Source organism: Cavia porcellus, unplaced genomic scaffold (assembly GCF_034190915.1).
Source record: "Cavia porcellus strain 051 isolate PalLab524CR breed Dunkin Hartley unplaced genomic scaffold, mCavPor4.1 scaffold_25, whole genome shotgun sequence".
Lineage (NCBI taxonomy): Eukaryota > Metazoa > Chordata > Mammalia > Rodentia > Caviidae > Cavia > Cavia porcellus.
Genome location: NW_026947508.1, coordinates 12,506,366 through 12,528,157, shown reverse-complemented (window position 1 = coordinate 12,528,157; position 21,792 = coordinate 12,506,366). Strand labels below are relative to the sequence as shown.

The 21,792-nt window shown below is 58.5% G+C and overlaps 1 protein-coding gene across 5 annotated transcripts in view; it reads right to left on the bottom strand.

The window, feature by feature from the left end:
- The window catches only part of Arhgef10l (Rho guanine nucleotide exchange factor 10 like), a 125,067-nt gene that overhangs the window by 48,525 nt on the left and 54,750 nt on the right, over positions 1-21,792 (bottom strand). For 3 of the 5 annotated variants that reach the window (XM_023565737.2, XM_063235611.1, XM_063235609.1), the window contains exons 5-14: positions 21,503-21,594; positions 20,522-20,605; positions 16,439-16,602; positions 12,246-12,362; positions 9,546-9,654; positions 6,465-6,571; positions 4,387-4,464; positions 3,348-3,527; positions 2,179-2,295; positions 988-1,080 (exon numbers count right to left, since the gene is read on the bottom strand). In XM_023565737.2, the coding sequence (XP_023421505.2) occupies positions 988-1,080; positions 2,179-2,295; positions 3,348-3,527; positions 4,387-4,464; positions 6,465-6,571; positions 9,546-9,654; positions 12,246-12,362; positions 16,439-16,602; positions 20,522-20,605; positions 21,503-21,594 (1,141 nt within the window). Of the gene's footprint in view, positions 1-987; positions 1,081-2,178; positions 2,296-3,347; positions 3,528-4,386; positions 4,465-6,464; positions 6,572-7,323; positions 8,443-9,545; positions 9,655-12,245; positions 12,363-16,438; positions 16,603-20,521; positions 20,606-21,502; positions 21,595-21,792 lie in introns of those variants that run through there. The other 2 variants (XM_063235610.1, XM_023565738.2) reach the window with 2 other exon arrangements.

Here is a 21,792-nt window from a genome sequence, read left to right as displayed (position 1 = left end):
GGGCCCAGCACGAGATCCCAAGACACAGACTGAGCGCTCAGAAGAAAATAATCATGCGGGTCTTCCTGGGTATCCACCCAAAGAACTGGAAGCAGGGCTCTGAAGAGATAGCCACCCATGGTGTCTCTGGCAGCGTCATTCACAACAGCCCAAACGAGGAGCTACCCAAGGGCCTCCACGGGAACGACCGATCAGCAAAATGTGGCCTAGGCACCCGAGGAAATATTATGCAGCCTTCAAAAGGAAGGGACTCTGACCCAGGCTTCTGCGTGGGGAACCTGGAGGACATGGCGCTGAGTGGACTAAGCTGGACACAAAAAGAATGCAGTACAGTGCCCCAGGGACGCCCGGTTTACAGAGAGGGAAAGTAGGATGGGGCCGGGGGAGAGGGGCAGGGAAACCATCACTTCACAGAGTCATAGAGACGAAGTTCAGCTGGAAGAGGAGATGCTCTGGAGAGGAGATGGTGGCGGGGACGGCCACACAGGTAAATGTGCCCAGTGGCACTGGACCGGACCCTTGAAAGTGGTTACCATGGTAGCTGATAAACAAATGCATGGATCCAAACTGATGGATTCCGATGCTTAGATTACAGCCCATTTCTGCAGCCTGGCAGGTCTGCAGAGATGGAGGGAAATGCCACTCTCTCTACGCCCCGGGCTCGGTAGCCACCCTCAGCTCCCAAGGGATCACCCAGGAGACCCTAGCAATGGACTGGATCCCCCACTCTCTGGGCCCTGTGCGGGGTGGGTACCCCTTGGGCTGGTAGAGCGCCCGTCCTACCAGAAGCCTGCAAGTCACAGGTCCCCTTCCTGCCCTGGGCAGACGTACAAACTACAAATTGGAACATGATGCTCCCCACCAGGAGAGGAGAACAAGGAGGCCAGAGCCCAAGGCTGGGACGAGATGTGGGTCAGGATAACAGCTGGGGTCCAGCCCCCCCCCAGGAGGTTCCCACCCCCCACAGCAGTCCGGAGGGCGTGGTACCTGGAGCAGGAGGATGAACTGTGGAAACCGCTGGATGGGCTTCACCATCAACCCGTACAGGGTGACGCGGTCGGGGCTGCACACCTGCCGCCGCTGTCGGGGACAAGGTCATGTCATTCGCTGGCCTCCTGCAGAGAGGACCCAGTGTGGAGGCTCCTCTGTTGGGGCCCCTGGACCCTGCTCAGCACAGGCCTGAGACCAGAGCTGAGTGGGACCCCTGGATCTGCAGCCATGGACGACCCCACACTCCCGAGACGGCCAGTGTGGGCAGCAGGGTGGGCAGCGGAGTGGGTCTCTGAACTACAGGCATAACTGAGCGAGGTAGCCCTTTAATCCTGAGGTCTGACTGCCCAAGGAGCCAATCCTGCTCCCCGAACTAGAAGCACGTGGGCCCGGGCTAGTGTGAGGGCTGGGCACAGGGGCTCCTTGCTGTCCTGGCCCTCGCCCCCCAGAGCCCCGCAGCTTCTCCACCAGCCCCCACATCTGTCTGCCTGCGCCAGCTCTAAACTCTTCCGTGGCTCCTGCTGCCTGAAATCCTCTGTCCCAGCCCTAGGCCAGCAGGTCCTGAGTGGCCCAAACCAAACTCGTGGCCTTCTCTCCTAGGACTCCCCAGCAGGCCTCCCACACCCCCAGAATCCAGACTCGGTCTTCCCATCGCCCCATCACAGCCCTCGCACCTGGAACACTCTCTCCCACCCCTCTCCCCTGCCTGGGCCCCTCCAGCCCTGTGTCCTTGGGCAACAGGCTCCCTGTAGACAGGGCTATCAGGGAAATTGGGAGCCCGCTAGTTACCTACAGACCCTGCAGCCCTTTAGCCTCTGTCCCCCCAGGAGATGCCCAAGACTTGGGGGAATTCTTCTCATCCTTTTGCAAATGACAGCAAAAACCAGCTCAGCACCTCTGAGCTGCTGCCCGCCAGAAGGACAGGTGAGGCCTCCTGCTCAGGAGGTAGGGGAGGGAGGGGTCAGCGGGGTCACAGGGGGAGCCCATCCAGCGGTTCCCACAGTTCATCCTCCTGTTCCACAGGGGTCCCCCTGCAAAGCTCTAGGACCCCAAGCTGCCTAACATCCCTCAGCTCTTTCTCACCCTCCTCTGGGTGGAAGACTGGGGGAGCCAAGGAGGAAGGGTGGGTGTCTGGGCCTCCCTCCTGAGCACCCCCAGCCCACGCCCTGGTAAGAGCACCCAGGCCACCTTGAGGAACTCCAGGAAAGACGGCTTGGTGAGACAGGCCTTCTTGATGATGGACATGGCGTTGGTGAAGTTGTTTACGTAGTCGCTGTACACGTCCAGCACCATGCACTTGGAGAACTGTGGGGAGGGGCGGGGAGGGGAAGGAGAGACGGAGGGGTGGAGGGAGGAGGGCGCACATCAACACAGGGCAGGACACTACCCCACACAACCACAGCTCAGCCCACAAGACCACAAGATCTCCACAAACGGCAAGACAAGCAGACCCGTCATCCAGCCAGGCGGGGAAACGGGGCTCAGAGGTCACAGGGACTAGACAGCATCTGAGAAGAGCCGGGGGGGTCTCTCTACAGCAGCCAGAGCCCACAGATGGACAGGGAGGATAGGGGCATGGCTTATACCACACCCATGTCCTTACCACCCGCGCCCCACCCCCAGAGACCACACTCCTAGACCCTCTCGGGGAGCTAAGCCCCTCATCAGAGCCTCTGGAGCGCAGGACCCAGGACACTGGCTCTGTTTAATGGGTCTACAAGAGCTGAGGTTTTCAAAATGATTTTTTTTTTCTTTGAATAGAACCCAATGACCTAAAATAGATCAAAGCAGAGTTCCACAGACTTGACCCTCTCTCGCACCCCTGTGTCTCCGGGATGCCCTGATTTCACTTTGAAAAGCCAGGAACCCCACACACCCTCTCATTTCACAGATGGGGAACCCTCAGCCAGAGAGGGCCTGGACCTGCCTAAGGCTGCAGAACTGAGCTGGGACCAGGCGCAGGCCTCCTGGACCAAGAGAAGGCTCCTCGGGGACCAAGCCATCGGTTTGGGCCAGGCTCAAACAGAGGCCGGTCCCCTGGGGAGAGAGCCTGAGACCTGCCAACTGGCCACCCACAGTGGCTGGAGACCAGACACTTCTTGCAGATGCTGCCACTCAGGGAGATTCAGGGCCAGGCCCTGGCTTTGCTGGCACCAGGGCCTGGCAGACCTCTCCTCAGACATCCTGGGCACACGAAGGTACCCTATCCATGCCAGCTTGGATCAGGAAGACTCAGGGACCCTGCTGCACTCTGACCCACACCCTCACCTGGCCTGGCCAAGGCAGAGGCAGGAGGCTGCACCAAGTGACTGTGGTTTTACTGAGGAATACTGGGGAAAGAATTTGGGGACACCCACCGAGGCCACAAAGAGGTCCCCAATCTTCTCTGTCGAGTCCCACTCGGCCACGCGGGAGGACAGGGCGATCTGGAACATGGAGTGGCAGTGCAAAATCTCCTTCACACGGAAGAACACCACCTGGCACTTGCGGACACTCAGCACCTTGGGCTCCATCTCCATCAGGGGGTTGCGGTAGTCCTGTGGGGGGATGGGGTGAGGCCAAGGCCAGCCCAGTCTCCCCCACCTGCCACCAGGGCCGCCCAGGAGGACTCAGCACCCCGGGGGGGCCTTCCTGCTGTGGGAGAGGCATCCCCACGCTTTGTGTGCCCTTCTGGATTCAACATGCCTGGCCTTTCTTTGCTACCTGTAACCCGCAGCCCATGACTTCAGCTTGCACTTAGGAGCCAGAGGGTCTCTTAGGTGCCACCTGCATGGGAGGAGCTTCCTGGTGGCAGCTGGAGAGTGTGTGTTGGGACACACACTGAGCCACTCTGTCCCTGGGCAGGGACAGACCTAGCACCACTCTCTTCCCCCTCCATGGGAAGCGGGATGCTTCCACCTCTCCGTGCCTGACACCTGGGAGGAAGAGGTGTCATCAGCGCCTCCCACCTTGGAAGTCCCTGCCTGGTGACCTCACTCCAACATCCCAGGAGGCTCCCAGCCTCAGCTTCAAGTCACAGACCCCACTGGCACACTCTGGTCACCCCACAGAAGCATCTGCTTAGCAGCCTCTGCCTTGGGGAGCCCCAGGATGCTGGGGAGATGCAGCATGGGCCCCAAGGATTCCCAAATGGGCAAAGAAGATGCAGCCCCTTCCAGGGACAAAAGAGATCACACACACTTCACTCCCTTCACAGAATCCAGGCGGTCTGGGAAGTGTCACCCTCATGAACACGAAGAAGCTAGGGATCCTTGGTGTTCCTCAACTGCTGGCCCTGCTGGCCCCATGAACAGTGCTGGCTTTGGGCTCCTTCTCCCTGAAATGGTCCCCAAATGCCCCTGGAGAGCCCCTCCCCAGCGCCTTCCTTGCCCAGTCTCGGAGCCCCCGACACTGCACCTGGAGTATCCGCTTCAGCGACTCCACGTAGCTGCCTTCACTTTGTACGATGGAGCCCAGGATGTGCCTCCGGACCACCTGCGCGGGCAGAGAGTGCAGTCATGTGCGGGGCCCAGGGATAGGAAGGAGGCGACAGAAACGGGACAGGGGTCCGGGCCTCCCAGAGCCACACCTGGGACCCCAGGGCCCAGGGGGCTGCGTTTCCCTGCAGAGCCCCTGCCCACCGGAGAGACACTGTCTGCCCAGCCTGCAACAGAGAGCGCGGGTCCCCAGTGCAGGACCCTGCTGAGCCTCTGTTTGCACACATCTTCACACACGCACCCACTACGGATGCTGATGGAGGTCACGAGAGGCCACGAGCCATCCCTCCTCCCCGACAGTCCTTGGGGTGACCTCCTCCCCGGGGTCTCCGTCTCAGACTAAACATCCCCAGTCTCTTCCCCTTTCTCGTCATCCTGTCTCCCCTCAGCCTGCACTGGCACCCCAGGAGCAGGGTCCACAGAGAGGACCCTACTCCCTAGCCAGCACCTGTCAGGGGAGGTGTAACTGACTCCCCGACCCCGACACCCTGGACTTGGCAGTGGCAGGTCCCAAACTTTGCTGCATATTGGCGTCATGCAGGGACCTTTAAAACACACTGCCACCTGGGTCCCACCCAGACACGGAGATGCCTTCGGTACAGGTGCAAGCTAGAAATCTGGGTATAGGCTTTAAATCTTTCCCAGCCCATCTATTGCATAGCAGAGTGGGGACAGAGGTGTTGTATGTGGGAGGGTGACCCACTGCACCCCCAGCTGTTCTGAGTGTTGACCCAGCTCCCCCCACACACACTACTCCCCTTTCCCCCGGTACATGCTTCTCAACTCTTCCCCCAATACACACTCCCTTCCTCCCCTGGGCCTGCCCATGGTGTACACAGTCCCATAGATGGCCAGGGCCATTGTCCTACAAGCTGTCCCCAGGATGTGGTGTCAGTAACCTCTAGAAGTCTAAGCAGCACCCTGAACAGAATCCTGAGTCCCAGCATCTGGACATGTGGGCTGAGTAGCTGGGGTGGGGGGACTGCCCAGAGTACCCCAGATTACTATAAGCAGCCTCCTGGCCAATACCCACCAATGCTAGCAACAACCCTGAGTTGTGGCAACCAGAAATGTCCCCAGGCACTGCCAGATGTTTCCCAGAGGGTTCAAACACTCTGAGTTGAGAACTGCAGGCCTAGAGTAACCTACAGTCCTTGATTCAGGGTCACAAAAGCCTTCAGGGGACAGGGACTGGCCAGGAGAAAGAGCAGGCCTGGCTGGGAGTGAGAAGCCTGGGGCCTTGCCTGGCTCCCTGACAGCTGTCAAGGGGTTCAGCAAGCTGTCACCTCCTCAGAGCCATTCAGAGATCGATGAATGCAAGCGTCCTAAGAAGGGACTCAGGCCAGCCACAGGTACTGCGGGAGTAGAACCCATGGGGCAGTCTTCTTGATTTCCAAACAAGGCCAGATGTTTTCCCCGATAACCAAAAACCAAGCAAATCCCTTCCCCTGCAGGCTCATTACCAGACAGCTCAGACCCCACCTCCCAGCTGCCAAAATCCAGGTGGGGAGGGGAGAGCTGTGACAAGAACAAAGTCCCGAAGCAAAGCCACCAATCTGTGGGATCCTCTGGGAGAAGGAACACACCACTGCCACAGCCCCAGCTCCCCGCCAAAACCTATAACAGCTGCAGTGTCCCAGTGAGGTGACAGGTGGACCTCGGATGGGGACCGCCACCTGCAGTCCTCTGCCATTAAGTTACACAGTTCAGTGCTTCTCAGCCTTTCTTCCCTGAAGCCCGTCCCTCAAACAACACTCAGGACAGGCCCGGATGCCACGGGGGCAAGAGGACCCCACGGTCCCCCAAACCAACGGCACGGAACCCAGGACTCCAGTTTGGAGAGCAGCCAGCTAAGAAGAAAGCCTAGGTGGCCCCCACCCTCTGCCAAGAGCCCGAGTCATCACTTCCTCTTCCAGGCCCAGACCCCTGTGGCCCCCGAGAGCACCCTGGGACCCCGACTTCCCGTCTCTGCAGACCCCACCCCAGGCCCCCACTGACCTGCTGAGGGCTCAGGCCATCTGGCATGGGACCCAGCTCCGGGGCCGGAGGTTTGATGTCCGTCACACTGACCTCCAGCAGCCCCATGTCCTCCTCTTCTGAGTCACCTGGAAAGTCAGAGGGGCTGATTACAAGGCCAAAGTGGAGAGAACACACCCTGCTCAGGCTGCAGGGGCTCAGGGGCTCAGGGCCACGCAGCATGAGCCCTGGACTCCGTCGGGGGCCAGCAGCCCCTGGAACCGTGTGGGTCGGAGCAACGCAAGGCCCTGTGCTGTGGGTTTCCTGCTACACCCGGGGCCTGCACGGGCCCCTGTGCCAGGGGAGAGGAAGGGAGCGAGGGAGGGGACACCAAGCAGCATCCCAGGCCTAGATCTCAGCGTCAACTCCTCCAGAAGTCACTGTCCCTGCTCCGCCTGGGTGAAGGCCAGCAGCTCATATCCCCATCACTAGACACTAAAAATAGTTACCTTCTGCACGCCTGTAAGAGGGAAGAAAATAAGCCCAGAGAAAACGAAATCATTTGGCTTTGCATTTTCATTTTTTCATAGAAAATTAAACATTAAAAATGCAACAAGACCAAGAAAGCCAAGCTCAGCTGGGATTTGGACACAGTGAGGGAAACCCGAAGCCAGACAGGCCGAGAGGGGCAGCAGCAGCCCAGGCAGGCCTCGGGGAGAGCGAGGCCAGGCAGAGTGCAGCAGGGCCATCCCAGGAGGGTCCCGGCCCTGCAAGCGGGGCTCAGGTACTGAGAGGCAACACCCCAACTGCTCAATGGCCTTGGCAGGAAGTTGGTACTGGGGAGAAAGCAGTAGGGTGACCCCCCGGGCTCAGTGAGCAGGGGCTCGGGGCAGGCTCTTACCTGAGCAGGAGACGGAGGAGGAGGAGGAGGAGGGACAGCGGACGACCGCGTGGGAGTAGGGGTGGCGAAGGCCCTCCTGCCTGGCCCACATGATGCCGCCGCGGGCATCGCTCCGCACCCACCCCAGCCGCCGGCTCCGCGGCTTCCTCTTCCCCCACGAGCTGCTGGGTAACATTCTTGGCCCTCGACCCGAGCTAGGCGACTATTAATAACCCCACTGGTGGGAGGGTCACTTAGGAGAGGCTCTGAGCTCGTGGGTGTCCCAGAAACAATCCCCAGCCACTCGGCCTGTCCTGTCCTCCGTGGGCCTGCTCCCCAATAAGACACAGGGCACAAACCCTGAGCACCCCGTCCTGCGCACACCCAGCTTGCTCAGCACTGCTCAGGGAACACGGGGTTCAACCCATTGTACAGAGGAGGAACCCACTGCTCTGGGAGGAGAAGAACTGGACAAGGTCATAGCCCAGAGGCCCCAGAGCAGGGATGTGACTCAGGTCAATGTGACGACACCCTGCCACCCAAAGCCTCCACATCAGGCTGACTGCCATTGGAAACAACGCCCGCCATGGAGGGCTCTTTGCACCCATGACCTCTGTCATCCTCACCATGGCCCTGGGAGATGCGTGCCATTGTTAGCCCCACTGTCCAGATGAGGAAACTGAGGCATAGAATAGCTACAATGCTGAGCTTTCCAAGAAGGCACAGGCTATCTCTGGCTGGAAGCTGTATTTCAAGGGCACACTCTAGAAGAGGCCTCTTTCGAGGGCCACTGTTCTAGCATTTCTCATCTCCTCATCTGTGGCCTCCAGAGACGTGAGCAGCACACAGCATGGCTGGGCCTTGCTTGGCCCTGTCCCCTGCCCCCTGTTGCTTGGCAGTGTTCCTCAGTCCCAGCCAGAGCGGTCTCGGGCAGAGGGGACCAGTGTCCCGTGAAGACCAGAAGCAAAAGATGAGCACAGGGCAGGGGAGTGGGCCACCCCATGTGCGCAGGGGCTCCAGGGACCGAGCCTTGGGCCAGGCATGTGGGGCTGGCAGCCCACTCGGGCACCAGTAGAAACCTGGGCACAGGCCAGGAGAGCATGTGGGCAGCAGCCAGGCTCTGCCAGGACCCTCTCGCACCTGTCCCACTTCCCCAGGGACTCCTTCTCCCCGCCCCCACCCCAATCGGCAGGACCCACCCCGCTGGCAGTCCCCCCACCCAGCCTCTGGCACGGCTGTTCCCTACAGCGCCTGCCGCTGCCCAGCACCATGTCACATCTCTGCTTGTGCTTTATTTCCCATCACGCAGACTCCACCAGCAGCCAGCACACAGGAGATGCTAACTAAAACCTGCACGATGCAAGACCAGTCACTCAAACCCAACCATAAGACTCTGCTACCGAAAACCCTCTAATGACCCTCCAGGCTCCATGAGGTCAAAGGCCACCACCTAACAAGGCTCCTGCAGGACAGACCTCCCGTCCACCCTCGCTCCAGCCAGGTGAGGCCCCTCCAGCCTTTCCACGCCTGTGTGTCCTTGGCCAAGTCCCCCAGCCTCTCTGTGCTCGTTCCCATCTATAGCCCGGAAACATGGCACATTCTGCACCTCCCTCGGTGCATCTGTAACGGGAAAGGGAGGCTCCACGAGCTCTTGGAGCACCTGGCACAGAGCAAATGCTGGAGAAAGGCTGACCACCATGAAAATCATTTCTTTTTTCTCCCTCTGGGGTACCAGGAATTAAATCCAACTCTGTGCAGAGTCATTTTCCCAGCCCTTGTTTTGTATTTGGAGGCAGGGTCTCACAAAGTCGCCAGTTTGCCCAGGCTGGGCTCAAACCTGCCAGCCTCCTGCCTCAGCCTCCCCCAGAGCATTAGGGTCCCAGGCGTGAAAATCATTTCCTGAACACCTCACACCTTCCACCTCCAGGCCTGCACTGCTGCCCCTGACCTGATGCCCCGGTTCCTGCTTGTTCCTCACCTCCCACTCGCCACTCCACACTCCTTTCCTCTACAACCCCAGTGACCCCTCGGTGCACGTAGTATGTGTTCAATAAACACAGGCCGGTTGGAGGATAGGCAGATGGATAGGGCAGGGATGGAGGCCAGGTAAGCAGGAGGCTAAGACGCTCACGGCTAAGAGCAAGGGCCAGCACTCTGAAAAGAGGGACATCTGGAACTGCCCCCAACCCCCACAAAACCCACAAAAGCCAGACACTACCACCGCCACCCCTCCAGCGCCTCACCAAGGACGTCTTTCCTGTGCAGAAAGGATACCCTGCGCATGACGGCCATCCTCGTCTTCTCCAGCCCATCCTTGGTCCCGCTCTTGGCAGCCTTCATGAGCTGGGTCATCTGAGTAAAGGCAGAGGGCGCATCAGAGACGCAGAAGGACACCTGCGGGCCACCAGCCTCCTCCAACCCGAGAACATCCTGGCCCATTCCTGCCAGCGGGGTGAGCAGCCACAGCCAGGAGGGACGACGAGACAGAAGTGGGTGCCATCGTGCCCCGCAGGGCTCCCTGCAGGCGGGGGTGGGGCCTCCCAACCCGCCAGCTTCCTTCAGGACAAACCCTGGGAACAGGTGTCAAACTACGAGACGCTGGGGAGGGGGAGGCCGGAGTCCCGGGGCTGGCTTCAAATCCCAACTCGGCTCCTCCCCAGCAAGTGGACAAGTCATTCCACCTTGCTGAGCCTCAGTTTCCCCTGGGAAATAGCAAAACCTACCCTCTCGGGGTCTGTGTGGACTAGGAGACCGGGAGGTGCACCGAACAGCTGGACTGCTGTGCCATTTTGGTGGCGACAGAAGACACACCCTGTCCCATCACCAAGCCCAGGGAAGGACCCATCCTTTGCCCCCGACAACCAGGTTCCCCATGAGCCGCTGCCCAGGGAAAGGGGAAGACAAAGCGGACAGAGCGGGAAGCAGCTGTCCCGGAGGCGGACGTGGGCACAGCAAGCTGAGCAGGCAGAGGCAGGAGGAGGACACCGTGCCCGAGGGGGCACCACTGGGCGCTGCTGTGCAGTGCCACTCTGTGGCCCCCACCTCTCTCACCCACTGGTTCCGCTCTTGGTACCTTCTCTGTCCTACACAGTCAGCACTGACCACTAGGTCTCTGCAATAGCAGTAATGCTCTGTGTCTGTCCTGCCCAACACGGTGGCCTCTGTGACTATGGCCCCTGAGCTCCACCACTGTAACTGTGCACCCCAATTCCTCATGATGTTTTTTTTATTTTTTTTTCCTGCAATCCCAGGGATTGAACCCAGGCCTTCACACTGAGCTAATTTCCAATCCATTTTAATTTTAAAACAAGGCCTCACCAAATCACCAAGCTGGCCATGGCGGGCTCAAGCCTGTGATATTGGGAGGATAGGCTCAGGCCAGCCACCACACCCAGCCGTTTTTAATTAATTCCAATAGAGGCTGCCACAGGGCCATCACGAGGGACAGCACGGTTCCAGGAAAACCCTCTCTTCCTTCAAACTGCCCTGAGAGCAGGGGACACAGATCTGCAGGCATCCTCGGGCCTCTTCTGTCCTTACTGTCACCTCTCACTGTCCCTTGGTCCCCAGCTAAAAGGCCCTGCACTGCTCAAGGGCCTGGGGGAGGAATGCTTGCTGGAAAGCCCCAAGGTCAGGGCCGCAGGGACAGGGCAGTGACTTTTCAGGAACAAGGCTGCCTTCTGGAAGCAGCCCTGGTGGGGGAAAAGGGAAGTGGGGCCCAGTGGCGCCCCACAACTACAAGGAACGGTCCTTGGCCTCCTGGAGAGAGAGGGCATAGGCGCCTTTGAAGATCTGATGGAAGGACAGATGTCCACCCCAGTAACTGGACATTTGGGGGATAGCCTCTTCTGGGGGCCATATAGCCTTTCTCTTGTTCTTGGGAGAAAACTATTCAGGGCCCATCTGAGGGACAGAACATCTGGGGGATCACTTGGGACCCTTCACTTGGCATTTGCCTGCAGCAAGCAAGTACCTGAGCGGGTCCCCGAGACAGCGAGGCTGTGATGGGGGACGTGCCTTGCCCTTGGGCTCTGCCCTCCACGGCTTCTCTCCAAGCCTCACTTCCTGATGGCTTAAACTGCCCCACACTGGGGAACAGTGAGAGTGTCCCTTCTTGGGCAGCCCAGCTCTGGTGCAGGGGGCAGCAGGACAGCACTCAAGCCTTAGTGTGTGCAGACCTGGCTGGAACCCCAGCTCTGCCATGGCCACAGGGGCTGACCACCAGCCAGTGCTCTGCTCCTGCCCCTGAGTGGTGGTGTGGGGAACAAGACCATCAGCATGAGATCACAACAGAGGCCACAGTCACCGAGCTCTGAACATCTAGCACCCTGTGGTCCTGATCACTCAGTGAGGAAGAAACCCAGGGCTGCAGGATTCGAAGTTTGTTGCTATGACACAGCAGGGGTTCACTTAAGGGCTGCTAATGGCCAACAGCACCCAAAAGCCCAAGTCCCATCCGAGCAGGATTTCTCCTTAACCTGGACCTCTCTGAAGAGCGTGGAGGGGCAGGGATATCCAAGATCACCCACACTGATTTTTCACCGCATAACCCAGACCCACCATGGATGCTAAACACGCAGGTTCCTGAGCTGTGCCCCGGACCTAGGCAATCAGCACCTCAGGGGGAGAGCTCAGAAATCTGCCTAAGAACAAAGGACTCCCCAAGTGATTCTGAGGGCCCTAAAGATTGAAAACCCATGGGGAAATTCTTGTGACTCTTAGCGTGTCTGCTGCAGGTGGAGGAAGCAGGAACAAGATTGTGAGAGGCACAGCTGGCATAAGCCATCGCCCAGCTGCAGCCCAGATGCAAAATGCAGCCAGGGTGCAGGTCCAGGACACCCAAGGCTCAGCCCGCCCTCACAGCCCAGCGCAGCAGAAAGGCCCTGAGGTTCTGCAGCCGCAGGCGGCCCCTCCAGGCCTGGGGAGGGGTGGACAGACAGTACCTTATAATCGTACTTGTGCTTCAGCTCCTGCATGTCTCTCCCCCCAACTCTTAACGCCAAGATGTCTCTCTTAGTCCTGGCGTATCTCTCCTTTAGCCTAGTCAGGTCTGGAGAAAGCTGGAGCCCCCAAGCGGCCAGGCAGAAGGAGAGCAGGTGAGAGGAGCAGGCAGGACAAGAAGGACAAAACACAGACAACAGAGGAAAAAGGAGACTCAGGTCAGGTGGCAGACGGACAATCGGACAATCGGGGCAGGCGGGGTGCGGCTTCCCAGCCCGAGAAGCAGCAGCAGCTGGATGGGGTCTGGCTGGAATCCGCTCCAGCAACGCCCAGCCCAACAGGCCGGCCCCCTGGGAGTCCTGGCAGGGGGTCCTGGCTTCTGGGGAGCCCAGGAGCAGAGGACAAGCCCAGGACCCCTTTCTCAGGGAACAGGAACGATGCTGGGAGTGGAGGACTGCGTCTTCTCCAGGGCCCAGCACAGGGCCCGTAACCTAGGAGGTTCTCAGTGTGTGTGTAAGATGATGGCTGACAGTGGACAGATGGGCAGGATGGACAGGCAGGACAGAGGAGAAATGAATACGTGAGCAAGCGCACAGAAAGATGGATAGATGGGTAGCGGATGGCTGGACAGATGGGCAAACATCGAACGTACAGATGGACGGGTACAATTAGACACATTTGGTTGTGTGATCATACAGCTGGGCGGGCGATGGATGGATGGATGGATGGATGAAGAGACAGGCGACAGAATAAAAGAATGGAAATCCAGACAGGCAGCACTATTCCAGGAGATATTTCCTGCTTCTTCCTGAATAGAATCCCGTGTGACTTTGCACATCTTAGCCAATTTGTGGCTACCAGAGTGACATCGCTGGCGGTGGGTCTGTAAAGAGATGCACACAGTTGCTGGGCTGGCAGGAGCTGCCCCAGCACACCACCGGAGGAAGAAGTGAATGAAAGGGGGAGGGAGAGGGCAGGCGACTGCCTGGAAGGCTGGGTGGGCATCTCTTACACTCTGCGAGGGATACAACAGGCAGGCGTTCAAACACACGTTCACACGTTCATTCATATATTCATGACCTATAACGGATATTTTCGGTAAAGAGCAAGGCAGGCACTGTTTCTAGAGAAACAGACAAGGAGGAAGATGAAGAGTAAGCTCTGAAGGCAGGCAAGCCTGCACACAAATCAGCTCCTGCTTGCCAGCTGGGACAGGCCTTTTCCTGTGCTGTGCAATTTCCACATGGGAAGGTAGCTTAATAGCTGCTTCATAGAGTTGCTGGGCAAAGTCAGTGGACCACAGGTAAAGCCCAGAGCACAGTGTCCAGAAAATGGACACTACCATGATTTTCTTTTAAATGCCAAGTACTCAGTGTTTGTTAGATGGATGGACAGTTGGATGGATGGATGGATGGATGGATGGATGGATGGATCGATGGATGGATGGACGGACGAATGGATGATGGGTGGGTGGGTAGATGATGGATGGAGAGAGGATGAATGGATGCACGGACAAAGAGATGGCTGAGGTATTTTTTATATCTCTGTGATTCTGGGTTCTGGCTACACCATTACTGTGACCCTAATCCTGTCATTTAACCTCTCTGAGCTTCAGTCCCACTGATCATTCTGTCAACAAAATGTGCACCTAATGCCATTAATTCTAATTCATGCCAATAATTCTAACTACCCTAGACTATCAGAAAAATCAGGTAAATGAGCCTGCTTTGTAAACTGCACCACAAGGAGTAGATGGCCACTATTTTTATCCAAAAAGGTGAGGGATCCAGCAGGTGACCCAGGTCACACCATTGGGTGGTTTGGAGCCTGTGCTGAGCCGACATCTGATGGGCTAGCACACCAATAAAAACCACAATCCCTGGTCCCCTTACCTCTCAGGGTCTGAAATGTTAGGGTCGGAGGTCACCTCCTGAGCTGGCCAATCCTTAAAGGAGGCTGGGAGCAAAGCTGGCACAAATCCTGCCCCGACCCCACCAAGCTGATGAGCACAGAGCAGAGGGGCAGGAAAATCCACACTGACCACAGGTGGCCATGTGCTGTCCTCAAGGAACAAAGCAGCTGCTTAAGCTTGGCCAGGTATCCCTCTGCAGACCCCCAGGTTACTTTCTTTGGCATGCATCACCCACCCAGAGCTGACCCCTCTGGGTATCTGAGGGAGGGGCTCCATTAGTGTTCTTGGTGCTGGGCAGGGTACCAGGTTGCAGTCCTGACTCCAGGACAGGACAGACACTTCCCCCAGACACCTGCAGCCCAAAGCCCCGCAGCACACAGAGCACACAGCAAGCCAAGAAGCGGTGGCCCCCAAACACATTGTGCTGCTACGTGCCAGGCACAGGATGGGTGGTTGAGCAGCTCAGCAGAGCAGAACCCCACTGGCACAGGGCAGCAGTGTCCCTGGGCAGAGGCGGGCATCAGAAAAAACAGCCCCACACCGCCCACACCTTCCCAGCTGGCTGGGCTTTGGCTTATGGTACAGAAAAAGCTCTCACGTTAGAAACCCCAAGAAGCATCATGCCACATGGCCTGTGGGGCTGAGGCAGAGACCAAAGCCCCAGATGTGAGACTGTGAGGGTCACAAGCTCCCAGGCAGCCCCAGACCCCAGCCCAGGGCCAGGCTGAGGGGTACGAAATGGGCCCCTTGCAACCCAAGGGACAGACAGCAGGACAGACAGTGGTGGTTAAGCCTCACCCAAACTCTGAACCACAGTCCCAAGAAGTGACCCTGGCATCTACAATTCCACCCAGTCCTCGCAGGACTCTGATGCCCAGACAGATGTGAGCACTACGGCTGGAGTGCCTCAGCTCGGTCACCCCTCTCCCTTCCCTCCAGAGAAACCCACAGTTCCCTCCCAGGCTCCAGCAGGGCCTGGTGAGGTGACAGCGGGAGAGGAGAATGGACTGTGGATCCACTGGTCACACCCAGAGCAGGGCTACGCTGCACGGGTCTCACCCTCATGTGAGTCAGTGACCTGGGGGCCGGAAGTTGCGTCACTAACACCACGGGAAGGCAGTGTATGCTGCTGGTTCTTCGGAATGCAGCACACTGGGCTGCTGGGCCACTCCTGCTCCTGGACCCCTGGAGTCTCCTCTGGCTGCAGCTCGCTAATCTCAAGGTCTCCATCCCTCCAAGCCCACAGCCAGGCTGCACGTGGCTCATATTACAGGAAGGGGTTCCTTCTTTTTGACAAACTGTTTCCCATTCGTTATCCCCAGACCATAAAGGTCCACCAAGCCTGGATCTGGTCTTCCTGCTCCCACGTACCCCCAACCACTCCTGGGACATGGGCTTGGCACACAGCAAGTGTCATAAACACCTTGCTTCATGGCTGGCAAGGTATGAAGGTCAGTTTCCTCACCCAGCGTGGGCCCATCATGGGAGCTTATGGCTCAAGGGCTCTTGCTTGGGACTTGGGAAGAGCCTATCCTGGAGGAGGAGAGGCAACCCGAACACTCCTGGGTGTGAGTGCTGGCCAGAGAGGTGACCTCTCCTGGAGGGGGACCCCAAAATTCAGGAATGAGCTGGAAGCCCCTGGACCCCTCACCTGGGCCCCACCTGGCCCAGCAGCTGTCAGGGGAAAGGCTCACAGGCAGATCTCACCTGCCTGCCTCTGACATTTTAAAAGGAGACTGAGGGGTCCCCGTCACCACGGATCAGGCAGCCCTGTAAGAAGCCGCTGCCTACCCGCCCTCCTCCCGGCCTGACAGAGTCCTCTGTGGATAGGCATGGTGCGCCTGCTCCAGGCACAAACACCAGAGAAGCCAAAAGCCCGGCTGGCACATCTAGAGCCTTGGAAGGACTCCCCGTGGGCAGCTCTGCCTCGGTGTCAGCAGAACCCTACCCCCACCCTGTCAGCTGGGTGGCTGCAGTGGGAACAGTTCTGAAGCCCAGTCAGAGCCCGTGAATGGCACGAGCTGCTCACTAGGTCTGCACAGGAATGGCTGGAGTGGGTACCTGTGCCAGGTCTGAACCACACCCACCTGTCTCAGCTCTCCACAGACACAGCGGCCGGGGGTCGCTCCCTCCCACTGATGACCTGGGCCCCTGGCTCCCCACTCACCACTCTTGGGGGAATCATGGAGGCCAGATGCAGGTCTCAAGTATCACCACCTACCACTCCGTCCCTGAAGGGGTCCCAGAGCCTGGACCCGAGACACCTCCCACCTGGTCCCTCACCTTGGGCTGGAAGGACACTCGGTGTTTGGCAGGCTCAACCTCCGGCTTGGCCTCCTCTGCAGAGTCCTCGCTGTAGCTCTCGAACTCACTGGAGCTCCAGCCTAGGTCCTCGGCCTCCCGGGGTGCCCGCCGCGCCTCCTCATCGAGAAGGTTCCGCTCCACCCCTGCAGCCAGGGCAGGGCTCATGAGCAGGGGACCCCAGGGCCAAGCAGCCAGCCCAGTGGTGGGATGGGGCTAAGAAAATGGGGACAAGCACAGGTGCCTGATACACACACGCAGTAACTTCCTGTTAACATCGTGTGACTTTGCGATCCAAGCTCCCACTCCCTGGCCTCTCTTGGAAGAAAACTAAAGGTTAAGTCCAGCCTCGGGCCCTCTCCTGTCCTTGGGTATTGCTGGGGAGCTAGTGACACAGGAAGGGGCCGATCCTCCCTCTGGTCCCTGATCCGAGTTTCCGTGGCATCCAAGACAGTCCAGTAGGGGGCGTGCCTGGCCCAGAGACAGGGAGTGTCTGTTTTTCTCCAAAGTCTCACAGGAAGTGCTTTGGTCTGAAGACTTGGGGACAAAGAAATGACAGTCCCCATCTGGAGGAACAGAAGCCGGCAGGCCATCCTTGTCAAGTCAGGCGTGAGACGCTGCTGCACAGCTGAGGCTGGGAAAGGCACCACCCTAAGGCCAGAAGAGAGTGCCTGCTCCCCGACAGATTTCCTCCTCTGTCACCTGCATAAAAACTACTCTCACCACAAAGTGAGAGTCAGGTGCTGTGGTGCACAGCCCTGAGGCGGCTGAGACAGAAGGATCGCAAGTTCAAGGCCAGTCTGGGCTACGTAGCGAGTTCAAGACCAGCCTGGAACACAGCAAGAAACATCTCAGAAAACGAGTGAGATCAGACTCCAGAAAGCGCATGAAGGTGAAATGCTTTGGCACACGGGGAAAACGTGGCGTTGAGGAAACCTGCTCAGAAGCAGCCGCTGCTCAGCTGCCTTGGCTGTCAGCGACCTCCCTACAAGACCATGAGGAAGAGAAGCGAGTGGGCTGAAATAAACAAGGACGGGGGCCGTTGGGAAAGAATCCACCCCGTGCAAGGACCTAGCAAGGGCAGGTAACCATGTGTGGTGGCTCTGTGTGGACTGCAGGCATCCTCTGAGCCAGAGCCCCTCAAGTCCAGCCCCCAGGAAATCTGGGGAGACCATCAGATGCCACGAGGCCCAGCAGAGGCTCAAGTCCTGGGACTACAGAAAAATGGGAGGTTATCTTTAAGCAAAAACCATGGCGATTAATGTCTGCAGAGGTGGCAGCTGGGGCACAGGTGATGACCGTTGTTAGAAACCCTGTTACTGCAGGGGACCCTGCAACTAGTGACCGAAGAGGCAGACCCAGAGCTTGGGGATATCTCTGCCAGCCCTTCTCCACCTGAGTACGACATCTCAACAGCTGAGTGGGCAAGTTCGAGGCCACCACTCCCACAAGACAGACCAGAAAAGAGGCCCAGAGAAGAGATGGGCCAGCCTGGGACACAGAGCAAGCTGGGCTGGGCCTCCACCCACTCAGCACTCCACCTGCTCCTAGAACCCCGCCATTCCCACGGTCCCCTGGAGCGTGTTTGGAAATACCCTCTCCTGCAGAGACAGCCACAGATGCCCAAGCACCAACCCCCGGCCTTCAGGGAGCATACAGGGTCCCCCAGCTCCCTCAGGCCCTGGCCTTCACTAACACCTAAGATCGTGGGATCTTCCAAAGCACTCACAGCCACCTGCTTGGCACCCGACATCATCTCAGGGAATCTGCACCGGAATAGCATCCCAAGGACAGGCATACAACTGGCCCATTTTCATAGATGCATCAACTGAGGCCCAGAAAGACTAAGCAGTTCTCTGGATGCACTCCCCAGATGCATGTGATGTCAGGAGATTTTGATTTTATACGAAGGCAAAGCCCAAAGGCTCAGAGCCCTAGGCCCCAACTAGTAGCAGAGCAGGATTTGAACCCAGGACCGTGTGTGTGCCTGGAGTACAGGACCTAGACAGTGACTGATCACCTGCTCTCTGAGCTCTTCTAAGCCCACATCGGTCCCAGGCAGGCTGGTGCTGAGGCCCTCAGCAGGTGTCATCCCAGGCCTGGGTACCGTGGTCCTCAGCACAGCTCAGAGCTGGATACTCACACAGGCTTGGATTAAGAACTGGTGGTCAACTTAATGCCAGCTGGATTACATCAGCATGGCACTGATCATAGATGCTCCACCTGAGGAAAACTGCCTGCATAAATAAAGAGGTGGAGAAGGAGAAGGCAGATGTTAATGCGTTGTTGTGTTGAGGCACTGTGGGTTCTCCCATGAGATGCTGTTCGAGCCATTGGTTCTCCTGGAGAAGCGCTGGTCCTCACATCGAGCATTGCTTCCTGGCTCCAGAGGGGAAGACATGTGCCGCTTGGCCTCCAGGATGAACTCTTCATGCTGCTTCCTGGCACATACCTGACTGTGCTTGTCGTCGGAGGAGCTTGGGGCCTCCCTGTCACTGAGGACGGCTGTGGTGCCTTTCAGGATAGCTCTGGTCTTTGTTGTGAGTGTGACTTCTCGGCTCCAGTGTAGAACCCTCATCCCACTAGCACAGCTCCTTCATCCCGCTGGCATAGACTTTCTGGCTTCCACCGACGACCTTTGGGCCTTCCCAGCACGGATCCGTAGTAGAGACTGGCGAGAGTCCTTCTTGTGGGCTCCAGACCTCCAGTTGGACTCTGAGAGGCATTGTCCTGAGCTCTGGGTGTTCATCTGGACTCATATGGGACATTGCTGTGGGATTTAGGCTCTTGACCAAATAGTCTATGTGTTTGGTGTTGTGGATAGATTTCCTGCATTTTCTTGTGTTAACTCCCGGTGACCATTATAAAAAATAATATTATAAACTCCACGTCCTGATTCTAATTGTTCTCTGCACAACCCCTGACTACAACACAGGCCCAGGCAAGGACAAATCCAGCTCCCAGGCCCAGAGGACACTGAAGCCTGGGGTGGAGGAGTCAGTCGTTCCATTTGATCGCATGAGAAAGCAGTGAGTGGGGGCTACAACACCCATGCACAGTACTGCGCCTCCAGGAGCTCCAAGCACATGACAGGCTGTTAAAGGCCACACGTTGGTCCTAGGTCCCCCCTGTTCACTGGCCCACTAGGCCCTCTCCCTGGGACGGGAGTCAGAAAAGAGATGGCACCAGGCCCTTGGTCCCTGGCACGTTGCCTGTGCGCTCTCCCATGGGACTGGGTGCTGACCCCCGATGGTTACAGCCACCCATCAGACTAGTGGCTCCTCAAAAGCAAGGCCAGTGTACCCCTCTGAATGGGGAGCCCCTGAGAACAGGCAGATTGATAGAGTAGGGAAGAGTCAGTCATCCATTCAAGTCCCAGCTGTGGGCCTGGCGGCTGAACCTCTCTGCCCTGTGCACAGGCCCTGCCTTGTGCCAATATTTTGGGGTTCACTCAACTGCAGGATCAAGTGTGCTTCACCTGTCATGAAATGACACCCAGATCCTCCTGGGAGAGGGGACAGAGCACTAGACTGGGAGTGAGGATGGCCCAGGGTAGAATCCCAGCCCTGCTCCTCCAGGGTCCTTGTCCAGAAATGAGGACGTGAGACAGAAGCCAACGCAGCTGCGTGACTCGGCATCTGGGGAGGCTGGCCTGTGTGCCCCCGCAGGGACGGCTCGGGCTGCCACCTGCCACTCCACATCCTTCCCCTCTGCTAGCTGAGCTCAGGTGCCTCCCAACCACCCACACCCCATGTCCCCCTGCAGCTACAATCTCCCCGCAGGCCTGTCCCCGCTCCATCCTAACCCAGAGCAGGGCGCAGGGCTTCTCCAAGCTTTGCCTACATTGCCTTATGGTTTAACAACTGCTTGTCTCTTCAATAGCTCTGGGAAGGCCACAGTGTCACTGTTTTCCTGAGAGGGGACCCAGGGTTGAGCAGGGACAGTACCTGCCTGGGGATGCACAGCCATCACACCCTCCTGCCCAGGACCCCGCCTGGAAGCCTGCAGTGCTGTGAAAAGGCCAGGGGACGGTGGCCAGGGCAGGGAGCCAGGAAAACACCATACCGGGCTGATGGGCATCTGGGCTCTCGCAGGGGACGTCGTCATAAATCACATCTTCTTCCAGGGCAGGGAAAGTGAACCGGTCAACTGGGAGTAGAGGAGAGAGAAACAGCACCCAGGTGGGCGTGGCGGCCACCAGACCAGCAACCAGCTGGGGTCCACAGCAACCAGATGGCGTGGCCAGCACAGGTAGCCAACGGCATCCACTGCTCCCCAGGGATGAAGTCCTGGCTCCTCCTCACCCTCAGCTGCTCCAAGGAGAAGATCTCTACCCCCACCTGCCAAGCCCAGGCCTGCACATCTGGCCACCAGCACCTGCCAGCCCGAGCCTAGGCAGAGCCGGAATGTGGGAAAGCAGCCCCCACCCTGAAGGAGCCTGTCCTGGTCCCCTGGGCTTCTGGGAAAGTCACAGGACCCCTGCCCTCACCAATGCTTCCCTCCTCCCTGCACTCCCCACTCACCCCCTCCTGTCCCACCCTCCTCTCAACCCAGCATGGGGACTGGATGCAGTCGAAAGTGTACACTCTTCCATTGGTGCAGGAGCCAGAGCTGGGAGACACAGCCTCACCCCCATCCCCATCTCCTTTAATGCCTCCCCCTACCCCACCCTAGACAGCCAATGGCTGCTTCCCCAGGAACCAGGTGTCCCCTGCCCCTCTAGCTCCTGCACACGCTGGCCCTTCAGCTGGGACCTTCCTTTCCTGCCCGCCCCTGTGTGTGGTAGTGACCCTGGGGCTCCCATCAGCCTCACAGGCCTGTCATAGAGAACCATGACAGTTCGCAGACAGATGCACGGCTGGGTTGAGGCCACTCTTGTGGACAGTGGCCGGTCCACCACAGAGCAGCCACCGAGCCTATGGCAGCCCTCAGAGGCAGGGTGAAGCCATGGCTCTCAAGAGCCAGCATAAGCTCTTGGCCTCACAGGAACCACAAGCTCCCACAGTAGCCCAGGTAGGGGCGGGCAGGCAGGGCTGGGGAACTTACTGCGGCGGGAGCTCTTCCGCTTCCAGCTGGAGCGCTGGACCTCTGAGAAAGCCACGTCCACAGCATGCCCATTGCTCACCACGGCAGGCACCCTGTGGGCCAGAGGTCACGTCGTGAGCCAGCAGGCTCCAACTCGCACGCTGTCCCCAGGTCTGCAGGGCGTGCGGTGGGCAAGGCCCACCTGGGAGACACACGGCTGGGCTGGCTCTGGACAAGCTGCTAGCCCTCCTGGTGTCCTCATCCTTGGAAGGCACTGTAGGAGCCAGGAGTGATGGCACATGCCTATAATC